Source organism: Phodopus roborovskii, unplaced genomic scaffold (assembly GCF_943737965.1).
Source record: "Phodopus roborovskii unplaced genomic scaffold, PHOROB, whole genome shotgun sequence".
In the NCBI taxonomy this organism is placed as follows: domain Eukaryota; kingdom Metazoa; phylum Chordata; class Mammalia; order Rodentia; family Cricetidae; genus Phodopus; species Phodopus roborovskii.
The window spans coordinates 11,950,570-11,972,069 of NW_026126525.1; the positions used below are offsets into that span (position 1 = coordinate 11,950,570).

The window sequence follows — 21,500 nt, forward strand, 5'->3', positions numbered from 1 at the left end:
CCACAATGGCTGTGCTAGTTTGAACCCCCACCAATAGTGAGTAGGGACTCCTTTCTCTGCACATCTCTCCAGTTCTCAAATTCTGACTAGCATGAGGTGGTATCTCAGAGCAGTTCTCATTTGCATTTTCCTGTTGGCTAGGGTTATTGGACACTTTGAAAAGTAGTTATTAGCTCCCCCTCTCTGTTTTTTGTTTTTTGAGATAGGGTTTCTCTGTGTAACCGTCTTGGCTGTCCTGGAACTCACTCTATAGACCAGGCTGGCCTTGAACTCACAGAGATCCTCCTGCCTCTGCCTCCCAAGTGCTGGGATTAAAGGTGTGCACCACCACCACCCAGCTTGTATTTTTTTTTAAAGCTTTCTTTCAATTCATTAGCTTATATGTTGATTGGCAGTTTTGTTTCCTTGGTATTTAATTTGTGTAATTCTTTGTAAATTTTGGATGTTAGTCCTTTGTCTGAATCCTAGCCAGCAAAGATTTCTCTCCCCCACTGGCCTGTTTGTAACTCTGCTAACTGTCTTCTTTGCTGTACAGAAACTTGTTTTCAGCTGGCCCCATCTGAGGGTTAGTGCCTGGGCTGCTGGTGTTCTATTTGAGAAGGTCTTACCTGCCTAAATATCTTGAAGTGCATCCCTTGAATTTTTTCTAAGCTTCAGTTAAGGTCTTTGGTTCATTTTAAATTGAGTCTTGTACAAAGTGGAAGATAAAAATCTGATTTAATTATTCTTCAGTTAGAAATCTAGTTCTGCCAGCTCTGTTTATTGAATAGGCTTTTTCCCAAAGTAGTTTTTGCTTCCTTTGTAAAGAACTAAGTGGGTCTGGCTCTGTTTTTTGTTTCTGGGTCCTCCATGTGATTCCGTTGGCCTTTGTGCTTGTTAGTCCAGTACCAGGTTATCTTCCTCACTACCGTAGAGTGTGAATTTTTGTGTTGAAATGCCTTCAGCATTCCTCTTACTCCTTAGGACTTCTTGGCTATCTGTGGTCCCTTGTGATTCCATATAAACTCCTGTATTGATTTTTTTCTAAGCCTATGAAATATGACATGGAAATTTTGATAGGTATTACTTTAGTTCTATATATTAATTTTGGTAGTATAGACATTTTCACAGTATTAGTTCTACACATGCAGGGACAATGTCTAGTATCTTCTGTGATCCCTTTTTTGAATATCTTGAAATTTTAATTGTAGAGGTCTTTTACTTCTTTGCTTAGATATATTCCTAAACACTTAATTTTGGTAGGAGTTATTTTGTTTTTTGTTTTTTTAAGCTTTTGTGTACATATTATTTTATTAATCCTTTTTTAAAAGATTTATTTATTATGTATACAGTGAGGGCACTTGATCTCATTAGAGATGGCTGTGAGCCACCATGTGGTTACTGGGAATTGAACTCTGGAAGAACAGCCAAATGCTCTTAACCGCTGAGCCATCTCTCTAGCCCAGTAGGAGTTATCTTGAATGGAATACTTTTCCCTAATATCCTGATTTCTTGGGCAGTAGGCTATTAGTATAAATGAAGGCTACGTTCGTATATATTGATTTTGTATGCTGTAACTTTTAAGTTTTATTGCATCTGAGAGTTGAAAGATCAATAGGATCTTTAAAGTAAAAAAAAAATCATGTTATCTGACAATAGGCATAGTTTGACTTCTTCCCTTCCTATTGCTATCCATTTTATGTCTTTCTCTTATCACTATAGCTAAGATTTTGAGCACTATATCAGATAAGAGAAAGAAGAGTGCAAATCCTTGATGCTGACTTTAGAGGAAGTGTGATGGTCTGAATAAGAATAGCCCCCATAGGCTCACAGATTGGAATGCTTGATCACCTAATAGTAAATACACTATTAGGAGGTGTGGCCTTGTTGCAGTAGGTGTGGCCTTGTTGGAGGAAGTGTGTCACTGGGGGTGGGCTTTGAGATTTCAGAAGCCCAAGCCAGCCCAGTCTTCCTCTCTCCCTGCTGCCTGCTGGTCCAGATATAGAACCCTTTTCCCCTTCAGTACCTTGTCTGCCTGCATGCTGCCAAGCTTCCTGCCATGCTGACGCTTTCCTTTATAAGAGTTGTCATGGTCACCGTGTCTCTTCATAGCAAGAGAACACTGATTTAAGGCAGTTGGCTATATGTTTGTGGTATAAAGCATTTGTAAAATGAGTTTTGAGTGTTAGTTGAAATAATATGTGATTTCTGTCTTTCACATTTGTTATACATGTTAAGTCAACCTTGCCTTTAGGATAAATCCCACTTAGTGAAAATATCTAATCTTTCTCCTTCTTTTTTTTTTTTTTTTTTTGTGAGAAGAGGTCTCTATATAGCCCTGCCTGTCATCTTTCCTGGAACTTGGAAATGTAGACCAGGCTAGCCTTGAACTCAGGGAGATCCACCAGCATCTGCCTCCTGAATGCTGAGTTTAAAGGTATGCACGACTATGCCTATTGATGTATAATTCTTTAAATGTATTCCTGAATTCAGTTTGTAAGTCATTTCTTCAGAATGTTTCCGTCTATGTTCATTGAGGAAGTAGGTCTGGTGTGTGTGTGTGTGTGTGTGTGTGTGTGTGTGTGTGTGTGTGTGTGTGTGTGTGTGTCTTTACCTGGTCTTGGTATTAGACGATACTGGCTTTGTAGAATGAATTTGGTAGTTTTTCTTCAATTTCTGTCTTATGGAACAAGTTAAGAATTGGTGTGAGGTCTTCCTTGGAAGCTTGATAGAATTTAGTAGGTCAGTCCTATGCTGGTTTTCCAGCTATCATGTTAGTGGTGAGTTTAGGCCACTTACACTAAGGTGGCTATGGAAAGGGGTTTTCTGTTTCTTATGTATGTGTTACATGTGCTATGTTAGTTCTGAGAATTTGCTAAGTTGCTGTGTTGGACATGGTTGTTTCTTCCCCCAGTCTAGTTTGTTTATGTGTAGTTAGGTTATTTTTGTTTTTTGTTTCGAGACAGGGTTTCTCTGTGTAGCCCTGGCCATTCTGGAACTTGCTTTGTAGATCAAGCTGGCCTCAAACTCAGAGATCCACCTGTGGTGACAGGAGTGAAATGGCTGGGCAGAGAAAAGAATATAAGGAGGATGAGACAGGATCTGAGAGCCTTTTGCTTCTGAGGAATTGTGAGGACAAGATTGCCAGTTCAGCCTAGGTAGAGGTAAGATCTACTGGCTTGGCTGCTTTGCTTGAAGCTTGAACCCCAATACCAGTCTCTGGGGTCTTTTATGAATTCATGCTGCACACCTGCCTTAAAGGCATGCATCACCACTGCTACCTTTTGTCTTCCTTCTTGTAAAGTATCCCACCAACTTTCTGTAGTGATGGAGTGGCCATCATGAATTGCTTTATTTCTCCATCAGTTTTGAGAGCTAGTTGGCAGGCATTCTCAGTTACAGTTGTTTCCTTTCAGAGCTTGAGATATTTTACTCCATGTTCTAATGGCTCTTATAGTTGCTGATGAGTGTCTGAGATAATTCTGATATTCCTGCCTTTGCGCTGACATTTTTCTTGTGCTGCTTTTGGAATCATTTCTTTACCTTGTATTTTGACACTCTCACTGTAGTATGTCATGGGGAGTTCCTTTCTGGTTGTGTCTTTTTGAAGTTGTGTATGCCTTTTGTGTCTGGAAGCCTACTTCCTGTAAATTTGGAAAACTTTCTGTGATAATTTCTTTTCTTTTTCTTCTTTTTTTCTTCTTCTTCCTTCTTTTTCTTCTTCTTTTCTTCTTCCTCCTCCTCTTCCTCCACCTCCTCCTCCTTCTTTCTTCTTTCTTCTTCTTCTGTGTAGTAGCCACCCCTCTCACCAGTGCCAATGAATAATCTTGTCTATTCCATTCAGTTTTACCTCTGCTCCATTTATCCTGTAAATTCTCAGGTTTAGCCTCTTGAATGTGTCCCAGACTTCTTGGAGGTATTGTTTATTCTCTTTAATGCACACTTCTTATATTTATGTGTTTGTATTATCATCCCAGTGTCTGTCTATTTTGTTTTCTGAGATGCGATCTCTCACTGACTAGGTTAGTGTGGCTGGCCAGCGTGTCTCAGGTAGTCACCTGTCTCAGCTTCTCCACTGCTGAGATATAAGCATGCTACGCAACAACCAGCTTTTCCTCCCTTACTCCCTCCCTCCTTCCCTCCCCCCTCCCTTCCCATAGACTCTGGGGACTCAGCTCAGCTCTTCATGCTTGCAAGAGCTTCACCACCTGAGTTCTGTACAGTTAGCTCTCCACACCTCAGATGCTGTCTTACTCAGTCCTAACATGATCACTGGTTACTTTCCCACAGCCCCTGTGCCTGTGTTGAAGATCCCTGCCGTCTTTTTTAGGCTTTGTGTAACGGTTGTAATAGCTACTTTGGCTCCACCAGACTTTTGCTTTTGTTTTGGGGTGAGGGGGACAGACTGGTCATAGTGCACCTGGCAGATCAGCAGTTACTCCTCTTTGTTAATGGGGTTTGGGTATCCCAGCCTGGCCTTGAACTTAAAATCCTCTCACCTCCTCTCTAGTGCTGAGATGACATCTGGCTCCAAAATGTCTTTTAAAATATATTTATTGGGGCTGGAGAAATGGCTCAGTGGTTGAGGACTCTTCCAGAGGTCCTGAGTTCAATTCCCAGTAACCACATGGTGGCTTACAACCATCTCTAGTGGGATCTGATGCCCTTTTGTGGCATAAAGGCATACAAGCAGATAGTGCACTCATACATAAAATGAATAAATCATTACACACACACATTTGGGTGGTGGTGGCACACACCTTTAATCCCAACATTTGGGAGACAGAGGCAGGTGGATCTCTGTGAGTCTGAAGCCAGCCTACTCTACAGAGCTAGTTCCAGAACAGCTTGGGCTACACAGGGAAACTCTGTCTCATAAATCTCAAAAAACCAAATATATATTTCATTTTATATGTATGAATGTTATGTCTGTATGTATATATGTATATCATGTGTGCGCCCAGTCAGAAGAGAGGTCAGAGACCCTGAAACTGGACTGGAGTTACAGATGTTGTGAGCCACTATGTGCATGCTAGGAATTGAATCCATCTCTCCAACTTTAATACCATTCCACTTAACATATATAAACTAGGTGTGGTGATGCATGCTTGTCATCCCAAAAGTGGGGAATTGGATCAAGAAGAGCTTCAGGTCATTCTTGGCTAGATATTAAGCTGGAGGTCAGCCCTGGCTACAAGAAATGGCCTCAGAAACAAACAATGTGTATAAATATAGGAACAAAGTCCTTTTCATCTTTCTCCACAAGAGAACTTCAGCTACAAGTCCTGAGCATCTGGGTCTGGGCAGACACAATCAGAATTCTTGTGTAGAGGGAGTTTTGTAATAAGTAATAATAAGTAATAATAAGTAACCTGTAATGCTTTCTTATTAATTCACAGGGAACAGGATCACCCCTGTCCGATGATTCTGAGGGTGATTTGCCTCGAATGGAACACCAGCACTGAGACCCACTCAACCTGTTCAGGGTAGGTCTGAGTCTTCCCACCTAAAGCTGTGTAATTCTTCATGATCCCATAAGAACTGCTGGCAAAGAAGAGGTGTGCGGCCTAGGAAAACAGGGAGAGCATGGTCTATGGGGTGAAGTCACTCTCCATGGAGCTTACATTTGTTCTCAAGCTAACCTGCATTTGACACAATGTGAATCTAGGGTGACAAGTCCTCCAGGAGAATGCCTTCTGTCTCCAGAATCAGTCTTTTCCCGTGCACTTGTAAAGCAAGATCCATTCACTGATTCTCTGGCTATTTCTGTCCCAGTAAAGCAGAATCCACAATATATTAAACAGTTGCTTGATCATAAGAATTAACATTTGAGTGCCCTAGTCCCACTTGAACATCTGCTATGTGATCTTATTTAATAGCTCATTAGCTCTGTGTTAAATACGATGAAGATAAAATATCACGTGCATATAACTGTGTCATTGGAATTAATTTATTAACCTCAATGAAGTATTTTGAACACCTATGATGTCAAAGTTAAATTTACTTTCAAGTGAACAAAGCTTAAATTGCAAGCCTTCATTTGCTCAAGCTCTGCCAAGGCCCCAAGAAAGGTCGTTAGAAGCAGTCCATTGAGTTAGCTCATATGAACTCTTCAAGTTGCAGGCCCTATAAATCTTAGGTCTGTTACAGCACAACTAGTGTTTGGGTAAAATGAGACAGTATGCTACATATGATTGTTTAAGTTGGCGATTATGCTAAAGACTGTCTTTAAAATCTTTAAGTTTCTTAGACTACACAGTATCTAAAAGTATTAATAACATATTTGACATGACAAAGTAAGCAACAAGACAGTCAGCTTCCAGGAAGCTTCTTTGTAAAGTGTTTGGTGGTGTACCCTGCTTCTAGATGCTGCTAGCCCTGAGATGACATCCCTTTTCAACCAGAGCACTGGATCCCTAGAAGAGATCTGCAGTTTGACTGTTTCCTTCTCAACTACCAACGTTTTCCAAGAAAGGCTTTGCAGAAGAAGGCAAGACAGCCTTCCAAATACTTCAAAGGAAGATTGAACAAGTTCCCCTGCCCCCCTGCCATTACCCTCCACCTCTCCAACCTATTGATGCTATTTCAAGATATATCCATGGAAGAATAGTGATATGGTTCTTGTTACATGAATGTGTATTTGATATTAGTTAGATTGTGTATTTACAGTTATCTGAGATTAAAAGTGAGTAAAAAAGGGAAAGAATCATTATAAAAAGTCATGTTTTTGTGAATTGAACTTTGCGTATTATCTATATAAATGTTTACAGTTGAAGAAAATAAAAAAAAAAAAAAAAAGCTAGGCTCTGTAAGAGAAAAGTTTCCTTTAACTGTAAGAACACATTTAGAAAGCTTGCTTCTAGGTATTAAGATGGTGTACGACTGCTGTCTATGGTTAGATGTGTCTTTGTTGTTGATGTGTGGTCAGTGTGGTATGGGAATCTGGTCTCTACTACTCTAAGAACTGGCTAATGCAAACCAGGCAGAGAATCCTTCTGTTTCTAATGACTTGAACTGGCTAGTCCTCTGTACTGAGAGATTCTGGTGCTAACATTCTGTGTGAAAGGACATGACTGGAATGGTGTGGAGGAGAGTTTTGTAGCTACATATTGGAGTTAAGAACTGAGCTTCTCCCTGAAGAAAAAGGTATACAAAATTAGGGATGGTGTACAGCTGCTGATTAATCCAGCTAGTTCTCTGGAGAGGCCAGTCTCTATTGAATCCCTCAACTGGAGAGGCTCTGGGGAAGTTTTTATGGACTCCAGTCTTGTCTATGACAGTGGTTGTAGTTACATGATAGTGGTTATGATGGAAGCTGATAGTGGATTTGACCCACAGGCATTACTATTGTCTTGTTGTTGCAAATACTTAGGTTTACCCAAATCCTTTTACCAAGGTTCATAGTCATTTGCCTGCATTCCACATATGTTTTCTGATGAGTAGGTTTACAAGATTTTGGGTGGGAGGATAAGACCAGTATGACTCCAGGGTCTTGGTTTCTGGGTTTCCAGCCATGGCCCACATTTATCATTTGAGAACATAGTTCTTCAGGGGGCCAGAAGTTGTGTAGGTTTTTTTTGTTATCTAATGATCTAATAGTGTGTCCCCCCCCCACCCTGCCCCCAAAGGCCACTGACTAGAACATAGCTTAAGAGTTGAAGGAGAATTCTTCATTACCCTGGGGGACTTAAAAATGAAATCCTAAACTTGGACACTTGGGACCTCAAAGAGTAGACATTTAGGATGAGATAAAATGAAAGGTTCCAACATAAAAGTCAGTTGGTAGTAGTTAAATTAAATTTCTGTTTTTATTAAAAAGCTGTTTTAAACCTCTGACCATGGGTTTGCTGAGATTAGTTAGACTAACATGCTGATAAAGTCACTACATCAGTAGAAGTAGGCTTTCTACTGAAATACCATTACTTTACTGTTATGTTGAAGAATATTGCCAGCAGCCAGCAGCATGGAAAGCAGAAAGTACTTGTGAGGGGTGCCCAACTCACCTAGTGCTGTTCCCAGGTAAAGGCTAATGGGAAACATAAGCTTGATGGCCAAGGAAGGCTCCATCAGCTGCCTTTTAACTTGTGTACTGAGTTTGGTAGCTTTGTCTTATTAAGTCACTTTGTGAACTGCAGAATTAAGGAAGTACAAATCATTTCCTAAGTCCTCATTGATAGTTGAAGATCATATTTTGTTAGGTATGGAACTAAAGATTATTCACAGCAAGTCTATAGGTGCTGACCAAAATAATAGCTTTTGTCAATTTGTGGATGTTTAGTCTCTTCTTTTAAGAATGCATTTTATGTGAACATGCTAATGTGAAGCTATTTTAAGTACATTTGGGAGACGATGGGCTTGCTGTGCCTACCTGTGTTTTAAAATTAATAAATATTGTCTAATTAAGCATGATAGATGGTTTTAATTTATATTAATTTATATTAATTAAGATATTACAAATAATATACATACCACCATATGGTATTAATAAATATAATTGAAACAATCAGTTAATTCTCTCCTCTTTTTTGGTGGAAATTCTAGACATTGGGTGTCAAGTTAATTTTTCTTGTAGAGCTGTTGATATAGGTAGGCAGTATTGTGACAAAATGACATTTTGTCACACTGTCTGGCAACGGTATGAGAGACCCAGGCCCAGGCTTAGAATGCCGTTCTGCTGGTAGAGACACCTTGTGTATTTGGAATGGCAGGCTTCCCTCCTACTTTTGGCTTTTTCCTCTTAGTAGTGCATTGTATTCGGCTGAGTCTGCATGAAGCTGCTGGTCAGACTGGACTGGAAGATGTGGTTGAATTGTTTTTAAGGCCTCCTCATACAACTGAACCACAGGCTGGGAAATAGAGTCTACCAGGAAGTGGGCTAGGAAGTAGAGCCTACCAGGAAGTAGAGCCCACCAGGAAGTGGGCAAACAAGTGGACCTACTAGGAAGTAGAGCCTACCAGGAAGTGGGCTGGGAAATAAAGCCCACTAGAGCTCTCTTTAAAGGTTTAGACATGTCTTGTGAGTTGGACTGTTTCTCTATTGTTTTGTGTTGAGTGTGTTTATGACAGAAGGATACCTTAACACTTCTATTTGTATAAAAAGTTATGCTCTTGTATTTCTTTTTAATTGGTATTAACTTTTTTCCTCTTCCTAGTTTCAAACATGAAATAAAATGAAGATGTAACTAATCTGCAGCATAAATGCTACTTAAACTCTGCTGGAAATGCCTTACCTCAAACCCTGACGTGTCACCAGCAGTAACATGAGTTTGGGACACCTGATATGTTACCACAATTTTTCTTTAAAACAGAAATAGTCATTTTACATGGTTTTTCATGAAAAGCCCCCCCCCCATTTTTGGAGCCTTTTTTAATTCTTTGCTTTGGTACATAGAATCATTTCTTGTAGAGGTGAGAAAACTTCAAATAAAACTGGGAAATGCTGTGTCAGTTAACATGAGATAGAACTGGGAAAATGAAAATGTTGTATCTCAAGTTACCACAATTTTCCTGTCCCTAGACTGGGATGACACCTCTAGTCAGTGGACAGGAATAGCATAGTGTCAGCGCCTTGCTGACTCCTCTTTGTCCCTCAAGATTAGGAATCAGACCTTATGGATATGTTTCTCTTCTACAGTGGTAATAAGAATAGCAACCAAAAGCAGAGAGAGTGTGCATATTTTGTATGGACCTACCTTGGCTTAGATGCTTTAAAGAAGGTACTTTGTAAGAAAGCCAGTGGGTGTCTGTTGACATAAATTATGACTATAATTATTTACGTCATAAATTAATTTGTTAAACATTTATTTAGATGCCGAGAGCTGGGGGTGGAGAGATGGCTCAATGGTTCTGAGCTGTGGCTGCTGCTCTTCCGGAGGACCTGGGTTCTGTTCCCAGCACCCACATGTTGGTGCACACCTGCCTGTAACTCCATTTCCAGGGGATATCATGCCCTCTTCTGGCCTCCACAGGTACCAGCACACCAGTGGCATACAGTCATACGTGTAGGTAAAATATCCATACACATAAAAGTTTTAATAGGTAAAAATGAGCTTTTGCAGCTTAGACTCTTGGTATCACTTGCACTTTTAAAGGAAGAAGAAATGAGATTTTTTTTTTTTTATCATGAAACAAAGCTTCACTAGCAAGGTACTGAGTACTGATTTTCTGCTAAATATTTGCCTTAATTAACAGAAATGAAAGGAAATGGGATTCTGCTGGTTGTGCTAGTAGAAACGTATCCATGGAACCACATGGCCTCTGCAAAGTAATGAAGGTAAGAGTGTTCCCCAGAGGTCAATATTTGAAGCTACAAAAGGCATTCAGGAGAGTTCTGAGTTCAAGGCCAGCCTAGTCTACATAGTGAAACCACCTACGTCTCAAAAACAAAACAGAATGAAAAGGTATGCTTTATTTTAGTTTCATCTGATTCTGCCAAATTGTCCCCCAAAAAGACTGTGCCAAATTATATTCTTACCCTCACTAGGTAAACAGATACTTTTTCGTACATTAGATGTTGTTGTTTTAAAATTATTTCAATTTTATGTGTATGGATGTTTTGTCTGAATTGATGTCTGTGTATCACTTGTGTGCCTGGTGCTTGTGGAGGTAAGAAGGAGTTTTGGATATCCAAGGACTGGTGTCACACATGGTTGTGAGCTGACATGTGGGTGCTGGGACCCAAACCCAGGTCCTCTAGAACAGTTCTTAGCCACTGAGCCATCTTTCCAGCCCCTGAAAGCTAATATTAATACATTTTATTCTGGTTTACCTGATGGCTGAAAATGACCTCTCTTTGATTTACACGTTTCCTGCTTATTGTTGCTGTTACAGATGTTTTCATATCTTCAAATTTTTCCTATATATTTATTGGCTATTTAAATTCTTATGAATTAAATATATGAAAGATCCTGAAAAAGAAGAGATCAAAGCAGATTTGTGCTTGAATATGAATACTGGATATTTTTCTCTGTACATGTTTTTCCTATCCTCCCCTCCAATAAAGGAAAATGTCAAATTCAGGTAATTATATATAACATGAATACACTAAAATATGTTGTGGGTCAAAAAGTAATATTGAGAGAAACAACCTAGTCAGGAGAAAGAGAAGGGGACAGAGCAGCCAGTGCTCTTAACATGTGTGGAGGTGCCCATGGGTGTGAGAGGCATTGGTTAGTAAATATGATGATGAGAAATAAGCACTTCTCAACTAGAGGGATGCTTGACTGGACAGGGATTACTTAGGAGTTAATTGCTGCATCAGTTAACTCTGTGGGACGCTGGGTTCTGCCAAGCTATATTCCAGGAGGTGGCAGTAAAGCCCTACTCACCATAAGCCATATCCCTCTCTAGGAGGAAAATGCTAAAATTTGTAATTAATTTTACATGAGAGCTAGTATCTGGTCCCTTTTATCCATGCATCCAAAAAGGTCATGTGGGGGGGGTGGGTGCACATGTGTGGAGGTGCCCATGGGTGTGAGAGGCATCGGGTCCTCTGCAGCTGGAGTTAGAAGTACTGAGAACCTGTCTCACTGAGCCATCTCTGCTGCACTCTCTTTTGTGTGTGTATGTTTGTTTTGGTTAAGGCACAGTGTGGTAAGGGTTAGGCAGTCTCCTGAGACATAGGAAGGGCCTGGGGACACTGAAATGTGGCATCAGAAGGTACCACTAGTGCAGTGGTACTCCTCAGCAAGCATTGTGAGCATTCTATTTATCCAAGCTGCAGGGTTTATGAAACACACTGGGGATATAGAAGGCTGGGAGGTCCTGATGTCTTCACAGCCTCTGGTATTATCAGAGCTCCCCAGATGCCATTAGACAGATGGGGACTCCTAGGTCAGCAAGGTGGAACAGTGGCTAGTTGGAAAAGTTGACATGATGAAAAAGAGCTGTGGACATGTGGACAGTGACATGGTACATTTGTTTATGCTGCATTTATTTAATGATGTAAAGATGTGTTGCTTTGCATGCCCAAGGCACTGACTGGTCCAAGTAAAAGATGAACAGTAGAGGGGTAGGAGGGGCTGGTGGGAAGAGAGAATACATAGGAAAAGGAATCTAGGCTCAAAAGAGAAAGAGAATGAAGGAGAAAGTGGGTAATGTTCAGGGCTAGGCAGCCAGACATAGAGTACGACATACAGAATGAAAGAAAGGTAAAAAGCCCTGAAGTAAAACATAGATGAAGAGAAACAGGTTAAAATAAGTAACAGCTAGCAAGAAATGAGCATAAACTAAGGCCAAGCATTCATAACCAATAATAACTCTCTGTGATATGATTTGGGAGTGGGTTGGTGGCCCAAAAGCAAGACTGCTACATGATGTCATCAGGAGCTCTGAGTGTGAGACAAAGAGTTGACAGAGTCACTAATGTAGATTTGCTTCCCAAAACGAAACTGGGGTCATGGCTGAAGGCAGAGGGACAGGAATGCTGACCAGGCTGCTTTGAGAGCAATAGTCTTTCAAGGCTTTGAACATCTTCAGGACTGATTGCAAACTTGGTTTTCAAGTATGACGTGTAAGGCAATGGTAGAATGTAAGTCAGTCCTCAGAGTGACTGAAAGAAAACTAGAAAGAGAATCCACACTGGCCTTGGCTTTCTCCCTTGTTTCTGTTAATTTGCCTAATGTAGACCCAACCCTGATGGTAGTTAGCAGATACAGCTGCCATCAATCCACTGGAAATTTTTCAATTTAAAAAATGCATAGCAAAAAATATTTTTTAAAGACTTTTATCTATTTATTATGTATGAAATGTTCTGCCTACATGTATGCCTGCAAGCCAGAAGGGGCCACCATATAGTTGCTGGGAATTGAACTCAAGACCTGTGGAAGAGCAGCCAGTGCTCTTAACCTCTGGGCCATCTTTCTAGCCCCTACAGCAAGATGTTTTAGAGGAAACTAGCTTCTATCTTATGTCTAAAAAGGTAAGTCCTCAGTCCACTTCTCAAAACAAAAAAGTCACTGAAGAAAACAGAATCAGGGAGGATGGGGAGGGAGGCAAGTGCTGGTCATATGGAGACCAGGGTTAGAACAGACTGCTGCTGTTTTCATGACAGCATCACCACACACTCCGTGTCCCGAACAGAGAAGGAAATTGTGAATGACATTTCCAAAGTTTAACTGTTGACTTCATGCATAACGTGTAATGAACCCCTGTCTTTTTGTGCACTGGCACTTGGGGGTCCTGATTCCTCGGGGATACTCGGCTACTAGGCCACCCTGACACCCACAGACTTGTCTTGACTTTTACAAAGAGGGCTTTTACAAGGAGGATTGGACTCAGAGTTTTAAAGAATATTTATGTTTTTAAAATGTATGTGTATGCATTTTTTGTATGTATGTTTACCACATTCATGCCTGGTGCCTACCGAAGGCATCATATCCCCTGAGACTGGCCACAGACAGTTGTTAGTCATGGGGGTGCTGGGAATTGAACCCTAGTCCTCTAAAAGCAGCAAGCCATCTCTTCAGCCCTATCCCCACACCCAGTTTTTTTTTTTTTTTTCTAATCGTTGATTATTTACTTGCAGAAGTTCTAAAGTTTCAAGAAAGAAAGCCCCAATCAAAACGCAGGTTGGGCTGGACAGCAGTAGCACATGCCTTTAATCTCAGCACTTGAGAGGCAGAGGCAGGCAGGTCTCTGTGAGTTTGAGGACAGCCTTGTCTACAAAGCAAGTTCCAGGGACAGCCAGGGCTGTTACACAGAGAAACCCTGTCTCCAAACAAGCAACCCCCAACTTCCCCAGTCCACCCCCCCAACACCAGGTTGGTTTGAACCAGTGGGTGTATATTAATATTTAATAAGGATCAGGAGAAACAAATAGGCCGAATAGATGTTTATTCATGGAGAAATAACTTAGAACATAGATGAGCACCAACAGGTTCCTGGTCCCGAGGATGCCTCCAGGTGTACTCCTGTCCCTGTGCTACAAGCATGAGAGCTCTCTGAGGCCCCTTCCTCAGACTTAGTTCCCCCAGGTAATGTCTGGCCCTGTCTCCATCCCCAATGGGTGTGGTCTATGCCACAGGTGTGAATAAGGTGAATATCTCACTACAGGTGTACTGTGAGCATGCCAAGAACATAATTCTTGAGAACGTGCGAGCCACTGGCCATGCACACAGAACCCAGGTCCCCATGACACAGGCAGGGTGCAAGATGAGTGATACAAGCAAGAAGTGGGGCTTCATAGAGGTCAAGCAGTCAAGCGTGTGTTTGTCATCTGCCTGAGAGCGCAAGGTCCCTGGAGTTAACTAATATCCAGGAAATTTTAAAACTAAGCCTTTGATTAGAACCATGTTGAAAGTTTCAAGGGAAGTGTTTCGTTTTATCTGTGTCTTTGTGATGATTATAGGAGAAACAATGGCATATTTATCAAATTAGTACATATAAGTAACATCAGAGAAAGCTAGGATATTATCATTTAAATAATTCGAGTTTGCTAGTTCAGCATACAATTGATTTATGACCTAGAGCCACATTCTCTAGAAGACTCTTTGCTCTAAGCATCATGATTTCTTTGAAAATTCTCATGGATTCACCCATTCTCTATGTTTCCCAGTGAGTACGAAAAGAGCGTCATTTATTTCTACACTTGTCTCTTTAAAATGTCCTTCACTCTAATTTGGAAGGGGGGTTAATTAATACTGCTGGGTCTAAGTCTGGGTAGAAATTATTGGAACAGCCCATTTAAATTTTTTTTTTTTGCATTAATATCCTGTGGGATAAGAATGAGTCAGTTACTGCCAGACTTTGTAAGCAAAAATGTGTAATGAAATCTCTGCATTGTTGACAAAACGAATCTAGTCAATGATGCTGAGGATGCTTAGACTTCTGAAGTGATTTCTAGGCTGGAGAGAAACAATGTCACTGTCTTCCTCAGATTCTTCAGTGTGTTTGGGCTTCTCATTTCTCTATGGTCTCCTCAGATGAGCTTCTACTCTGGAGTTGGCCTCTGAGGAAGTATCTCCCAGGAAGTCTACCTTGTGGCAGGTAGAAAGGATAGAACTGGAACCGGGGGTTGAAGTTTGGAAGGAGGAAAGGTCTGTTATGAGGCCTCAGATAGAACCCAGGCCTTCTTGGTAGAAAATAAAACCACGTCCATGGGAATGTCCTTGTGTTGGGTTGTGCCATTGTTACCGCAGGCTTCCTTGTGGGGGGCACAGGAGTGAGTGTGAAGATCTGGCAGTCTGTAGGGGCCACATTATCTTGTGAGCCATCAGGAGGAGTGACCACATCTTGTCCTGTGGAAATGAAAATGTAGGTCAGGAAATGGGCCTGACAACAGAAGAAAGTTAGATCCCTCAGGGTGAGGATGGGACAGAGATGGGAAGAATAACACGGCCTCATCTTCAAGCCTGACTAAGTGAACTGCAGTGGTCCACGGAAATGAAGCATGAACACACCCAGTGATCCACATTTCTATCTGGGGAGCTGACCCAAAAGAAATAAATGCTTATTTATCCAGAAATACTAGTTCAGCATGTTCATAGCAGCCAAAACAATCCAAACGCCCATCAATAGGAGATTAGCTAAATAAATCATGTGTGTTTACATGATGAACTCGTCTCCAGGGATGAAGAGGAAGAACAGCTAACATCTAGAAACCCAGATGAATCCATGTATGTTGAACAAAAGGAATTAGACACAAAAGCATACACATTGTAAGAGTTCATTTATATGAAGTTCAAGAGTAAGAAAAATGAATCTATGGTTAAAAATCAGACCAGAATTGATCTGAGGGGTTAGCACAAGTGTTATTTCATGGAGGGATTAACCAGTGTTTAGCAATGTTCTACACCTTGATCTCAGAGATTATTAAGTAGATTTGGGTATAAGTAACATATACACATACATATGTATGCCTGTATAAAATGTGGTGAAGTTGTAGTTCTAAGATTTGAGGATACTTTTATTTTTTTGTATATGACTTATGACAAAATAAGGAAAACTTACTGAAATAAAAAAGGAATTTATTTACTATTTAGAAGATAAGCCAGGTGGTGGTGGTGCATGCCTTTAACTCTAGCATTCAGGAGGCAGAGGCAGGTAAGTTTGAGGCCAACCTGGTTACAAAATAAGTTCCAGGACAGCCCAGAACTGTTACACAGAGAAATCCTGTCTCAAGAAACCAAAAAAAAAAAAAAAAAAAAAAAAAAAAAAAGGGGGGGGGGCAGACAAGAAGAAATTTGGATGTAGCCAAGGGTCACTCTTTCCTGTGCCAACTTGAGTCCTTTGGCTTAGAATATGTCAATCTAGACTTGAGAAGACTGGCAGACATGAATGGTGGAAACATGAGCATCCCACAGGAAGCTGAGAGTTCAACACATTAAAAAAACAAACAAACAACCTAGTACCCCTCTCCCCATCCCCTTAGGACAGTTGATTTGAGCTTATTTGATGTACTGGATGTACTTATCTAGCCACCAGACTCCTTAGTTCCTATTTTTATTCACAATCTTTAGAAACATCAGCCATACATGGGTATGGCTGATTGGCTGTTGATAGATACTCAGCACACTCACTAGCTAGTCACTGATGAATTAGAGCTACTGGTCTTATGGGTGGCAGTGAGACACTGTGAGAATGCTGGGAATCAAACTCAGGTCCTCTGCAAGAGCAGCCAGTGCTCTGAACCATTGAATCATCTCTCCAGCCCATGGTATAAGAAGCCTAGTAGTTTAGTGCTCTCTTCTGGGAATCCACAAGGGCCCAAGATCAAGGTGTAGCTTGCCTCTATCCCTCACTTGAGGCAGTCAACAAGACCATGTAAATATGTTTTGATATTTTCTCAGCAAACTAATCACATGGTGATTATATTGGGCTACTACTTAGAAACACAAGTGTTCTAAAATGTAAGGATCATGGCTGGAGCAATGACTCAGTGGTTAAGAGCAATGGCCACTCATTAGAGGACCCAGATTTGATTCCTAGCACACACATGGTAGCTTACAACCATGGATAACTCTAGTTCCTGGGATCCAAGCCTTCTTCTAGTCCTCTTGTATACCAGGTACTCAGGTGGTATGTAGACATCCATGCAGCCAGAACACCCATACACGTAAATGAAAATAAACTTTAATAAAAATAAAGCGCAAGAGCCCTAGGGTTGGTTTGGGAATCTGTCATGATTCCCACCCATATGGGCCACCCATGTGAACTGACATCTGTGCTTTACTCTACTGGCTCTGTTGACCCCGCCCATCTGTCCCTTTCATTTGACCTCATTCTACTTCCCATTATCATTATCATTGTTTTCTCCTCAAAGTGGCCTTCAAAACTCCAGTCACTATTTGAAGAATTCTTCCTCTCCAAGATGACTTAATGTTACAATCCAGAGAGAAAACTGGGCGTTCTGAATAAGCTTTTTGGGTTATTCTTTTGTTAAAGAGGGCTGTAAACTATGCACACATTTGACTAGTTACACCGTGACTGTGTCCTCCACTCTACAAATGCTACTTTAGCAAAGCCTTAATATTCCTCGGCTTAACATTTGCTTCCAGATGCTTAAAGTTCCATTTTCTACCTCTTTTCTCTAGATTTCTCATCTAGTCACAGAGTCAGATCTCCTTAGGGAGTTCTTCTCTGCCTAAAGGCTGGGCAATGGCCCCTTGCAAGAACTTCCATAGCAGCCTTTGCTCACACGCCTCACACTTATCCACAGGCCTGTGGAAGAACTAAATTGAATGAGAGAAATCTCTGTGCTGATATATTATTTATGGTTTATTAAAGCTTGCCTGAGGATTCAGAAAGCAAAGTCAGCCACTAGCTATAGGGGTTAGTAGGTGGTGGCACACCCCTTTAATCCCAGGATTTGGAGATAAAGGCAGATGGATCTCTCTGACTTCAAGGCCACCCAGGGCTACATTAGAGTGAATCAGTCTGAATGAGAACTAGAGCTCATGCCTTTAATCCCAGGACTCATGAGGTAGTTAAGTCAGGAACAAGGTCAGTATCAGGCATTCATTCTCCATTCACACTGAGGAGAGGCAGCAGGGTCAGTCCATTCAGCCTGAGGTAGTGGTAAGAGCTAGTGACCTGCTACTTGCTTTTTTGACCTTCATCTTGAAGCTTGATATATCATAAATAATATATCACCACATATTCCTGTTTCTACAATTGCAAAATTTCTGTGTTCCTACCTATTGGAGATAGTGTGATGATTAACATGCATTTTCCACATATTACATGCTGACACACCAGCAAAAGCACTGGACATCAAAGCTAAGCATCCTGAAAGCTTAATAAGATCAAAGCAGGTCACATATTTGAATGTTGATTAAAAACAGCTGGAGAGGTGGGGCAGTGTGGCGTTCCAGAGGCAGGATCCCTGAGTTCTGCTTCTAATACTGTGATTATGGGCAGATCCTGTCACCCCTGAGGCTTTTTCCTTATTTGTAAGATGGAAAGAATAATATGGCCTATCCAATGGGCTTGTGAGATTATCCAAATAAGATATTCATGGTTCTGAAAGTTTCCTACTGCACAGTACATATTTAGTAAGTTAGCTATTGTCACTGTTAACTGTTACAGTTATGGATGTTATGGAAGGATTTTTAACAGCACAAGCTCCAGTTCTTAGGTCTGTTTATACTTTATATGCAATCTGTGCATCAAGGGAAGTATAGGACTTAAGCACATCGTTATATAAGTGTAGGGCCATGTAGACAAGGAAGTGATTATTGACTGTTGGCCGTGACTGATGTCCTCAGCCCCTGGGACACTTTTGGATGACAGTGTTGTCAGTGAATACTTGGTGCATTCACTAAATGGCTAGAAGACATCGGCTGTTCCTTTTCAATTTTTTTTTTTTTTTTTTGGTACTCAGTGAGCATTTGATTTATGTTTTAGAATGTTTTAAATAATAATTTATATTTGGAATTATAGTACTGTATAGTAAAATCCAAAATACTGTTTTGAGTTTGGCTTTCAACTTTAAATGGGCTTATTATAGTCTAGACATGAAATTTATAACATACCCCAAAACTAGCACTTTAAAAAAAAAAAAAAAAGGTAACGATGAGAAGATCTTTTTATAATTACATGTGCTCTGTGGTTTACTGGGCAGACAATAGCTGCTTTGTAGTGAACTGTAGTGATTTTTAGAGAGGCAAGCTTGGGGCTTGATGGCTAGGTCTGCCATTCTTACCCTACAGAACACCTGAAGTCTTAGAATTCCCACACCATTTCAGACTTTAGCCACAAAGAGGTATCAGTGCTGTGGGTAGCTGACTCATAATAATTGTAACTTAATTCACTTTGTACACTCAGAGAACGATTGGCTATTTTTGTCAAATTCCTTATTTGAAAGATACAGAATTTAGAGCCCAGAAAATGTCTTCTAGGCCTCTTTCAGTATGTTGTGAGTGAAGCTGGTTCGTCAGTTAGCATGTTCCTTGTTAGGGCAGAGATGACAAGACAGCACCTGCCTCTGAGGATGGGAAAGATGTTGCACATACACCGATCCACAATGCAGAATGGAATGGAGCATACACTGTGGGTGATATACAGATTGCTATGACAATCCGAAGATGTCAGAGAAAAGGATCTGCTATTAAAAAAAAAAAAAATCTTTAGAGAACTTGCAAATGCATTATTATAGTCACATTTACATGCTGCCACTTGAAGCAGAAGGCAGATATGAAGTGGGAGGGGAATAGCTGCTGTCATGGAGGGGGGTGAGGGCATAGGGATGTGGGGCACATGTGACCCTGTTGGGCAGTCAATTCCAGGACAAGTAGAAATGAGTGAGGGCCTAGAGCCTCGGCTGCCATACTCAGAGATCAAATCTCACATCTCAAATGATATTTTTGTTTGTTTGGGGGACATGGTTTCACTATGTAGCCCTGATTGTCCATCCTAGAACTTTCCATGTAGACTAGGCTGGCCTTGAACTCACAGACAGTGCTATAATTCCAGGTTGGCATTGTTAGCTTGGTAACCATAGTAACAATAATAGCATTTGTGTAGTGCTTTTAATGTGAGGTGTTTTTTTTTTTGTTTGTTTTTATATTTTTTTTTTTTTTTTTTTTTTGCATATAAATCAATGGTCCTCTTTAACCCCACAGAAATGCATATTGATATTGTTGCTTTACATATGAGAAATTCACATGTAATGCTCACAAACGTTACAGGTGTCTCAAATCACAGAGCAAATGCTGAGACTTAGAATCATGTCTTCAGATGAGAAAATTCAGCCCTTCATTTAACCACAGGAGCTGATGATAGCAGATATAAACATTTCCAGTGTATGGAAATATGTAATCATAGAAGCCACATTTGTCTTTCTAGATGGCATTAATTATTTAACTCACACATAGTAGTAGGTAAAAACTCAAACTCTTACCTTCTGCCACAGTTAGCATCGACCAGCAGACCAGGACCCAGAAGTGGGATCCAGGAGCCATGGCTTCGCTTCTGCCCTGAGCACTCACACTGCTCTGGACCTGAGGCCTCTTTAAAGGAAGAGTGAGTGAGTCACCAGCAGCCTGAGTCAGGCAATTAGCATTTGCATAGTGGACCACAACCACCTGGACTTATGGCATGCCGGTGAGAAGTACTCAAGGAAATGCCAGATAGCATTCATCAAGCTGAAGCTTCTTGTAACGCCAGGCAAGCATCATTCACTTGGCCCTCACTGACACCTTATGTATCCTTTCATTTCCAAACGTCCTCCACCTATTACCTCCTACTTACATCTGTGGCTGCTTTTCAGTGGCATGGGAAGGTCTCTCAGGTCATTTTCCACTGCTGTGACAAAGTACTGTGACCATAGCAATTTATAGAACAGTGGTCCTCAGCCTTCCTAATGCTGTGACCCCTTAATATAGTTCCTCATGTTGCAGTGATCCCCCCAACCATAAAATTCTTTCTGTTGCTACTTTGTAACTGTAATTTTGCTACTGTTATAAATCATAATGTAAATATCTGATATGTGACCCCTGTGAAAGTGTGTTTTGACCCTATGGGGGTCACGACCCACAGGTTGAGAACTGATGTTAAGGATGAAAGGGTTTATTCGGACTTACAATTTCAGATGGTGAGTCCATGACCACCATGGTGGGGATCGTGGTGGCAGTCAGGCAGTCATGGTGCTGGAACAGTAGCTGAAAGCTTATATCTGATCCACAGGTCCGAGACAGAGCTAAGTTAAATGGTGTGGGCTTTTGACACCTCAGAGCTCACCCCTAGTGACACACCTCTTCCAACAAGGCCATGCCTCCTAATCCTTCCCAAACAGTTCCACCAACTTTGGACCCAGCATTCAACTATATGAGCCTATCAGGGTCATTCTCATTCAAACCCTCACAGAAAGGAACCATCCTAGGTTACTAGCACAGCTCCTCACCACACAGCTTGACTTCCTGGAGCAAAACACGAGGGAAGAGGAGATGCACAGGTTTCCTAACCCAGGTGTTTGAAGAGGCTGCCGTCCCTTCTGACCCAAGTGTATGTATGATCCTTCTCTACTCTGCATTTGCCCTTGAGGGAAGGGGCAGGGTTAGAAAAGTGTCTTTCCTTGTGGCCAC

General features: G+C 41.1%; 1 protein-coding gene across 1 annotated transcript; it reads right to left on the reverse strand.

Annotated features, from left to right (window-relative positions):
- Positions 1 to 14,877: 14,877 nt before the first annotated feature.
- Odaph (odontogenesis associated phosphoprotein) lies at positions 14,878 to 20,378 on the reverse strand. Its single transcript, XM_051198583.1, has 2 exons — positions 20,318 to 20,378; positions 14,878 to 15,215 (listed from the first exon to the last, which is right to left on the reverse strand). The coding sequence occupies exons 1-2, from the start codon at positions 20,376 to 20,378 to the stop codon at positions 14,878 to 14,880; spliced, it is 399 nt and encodes a 132-aa protein (XP_051054540.1).
- Between the last annotated feature and the right edge of the window lie 1,122 nt (positions 20,379 to 21,500).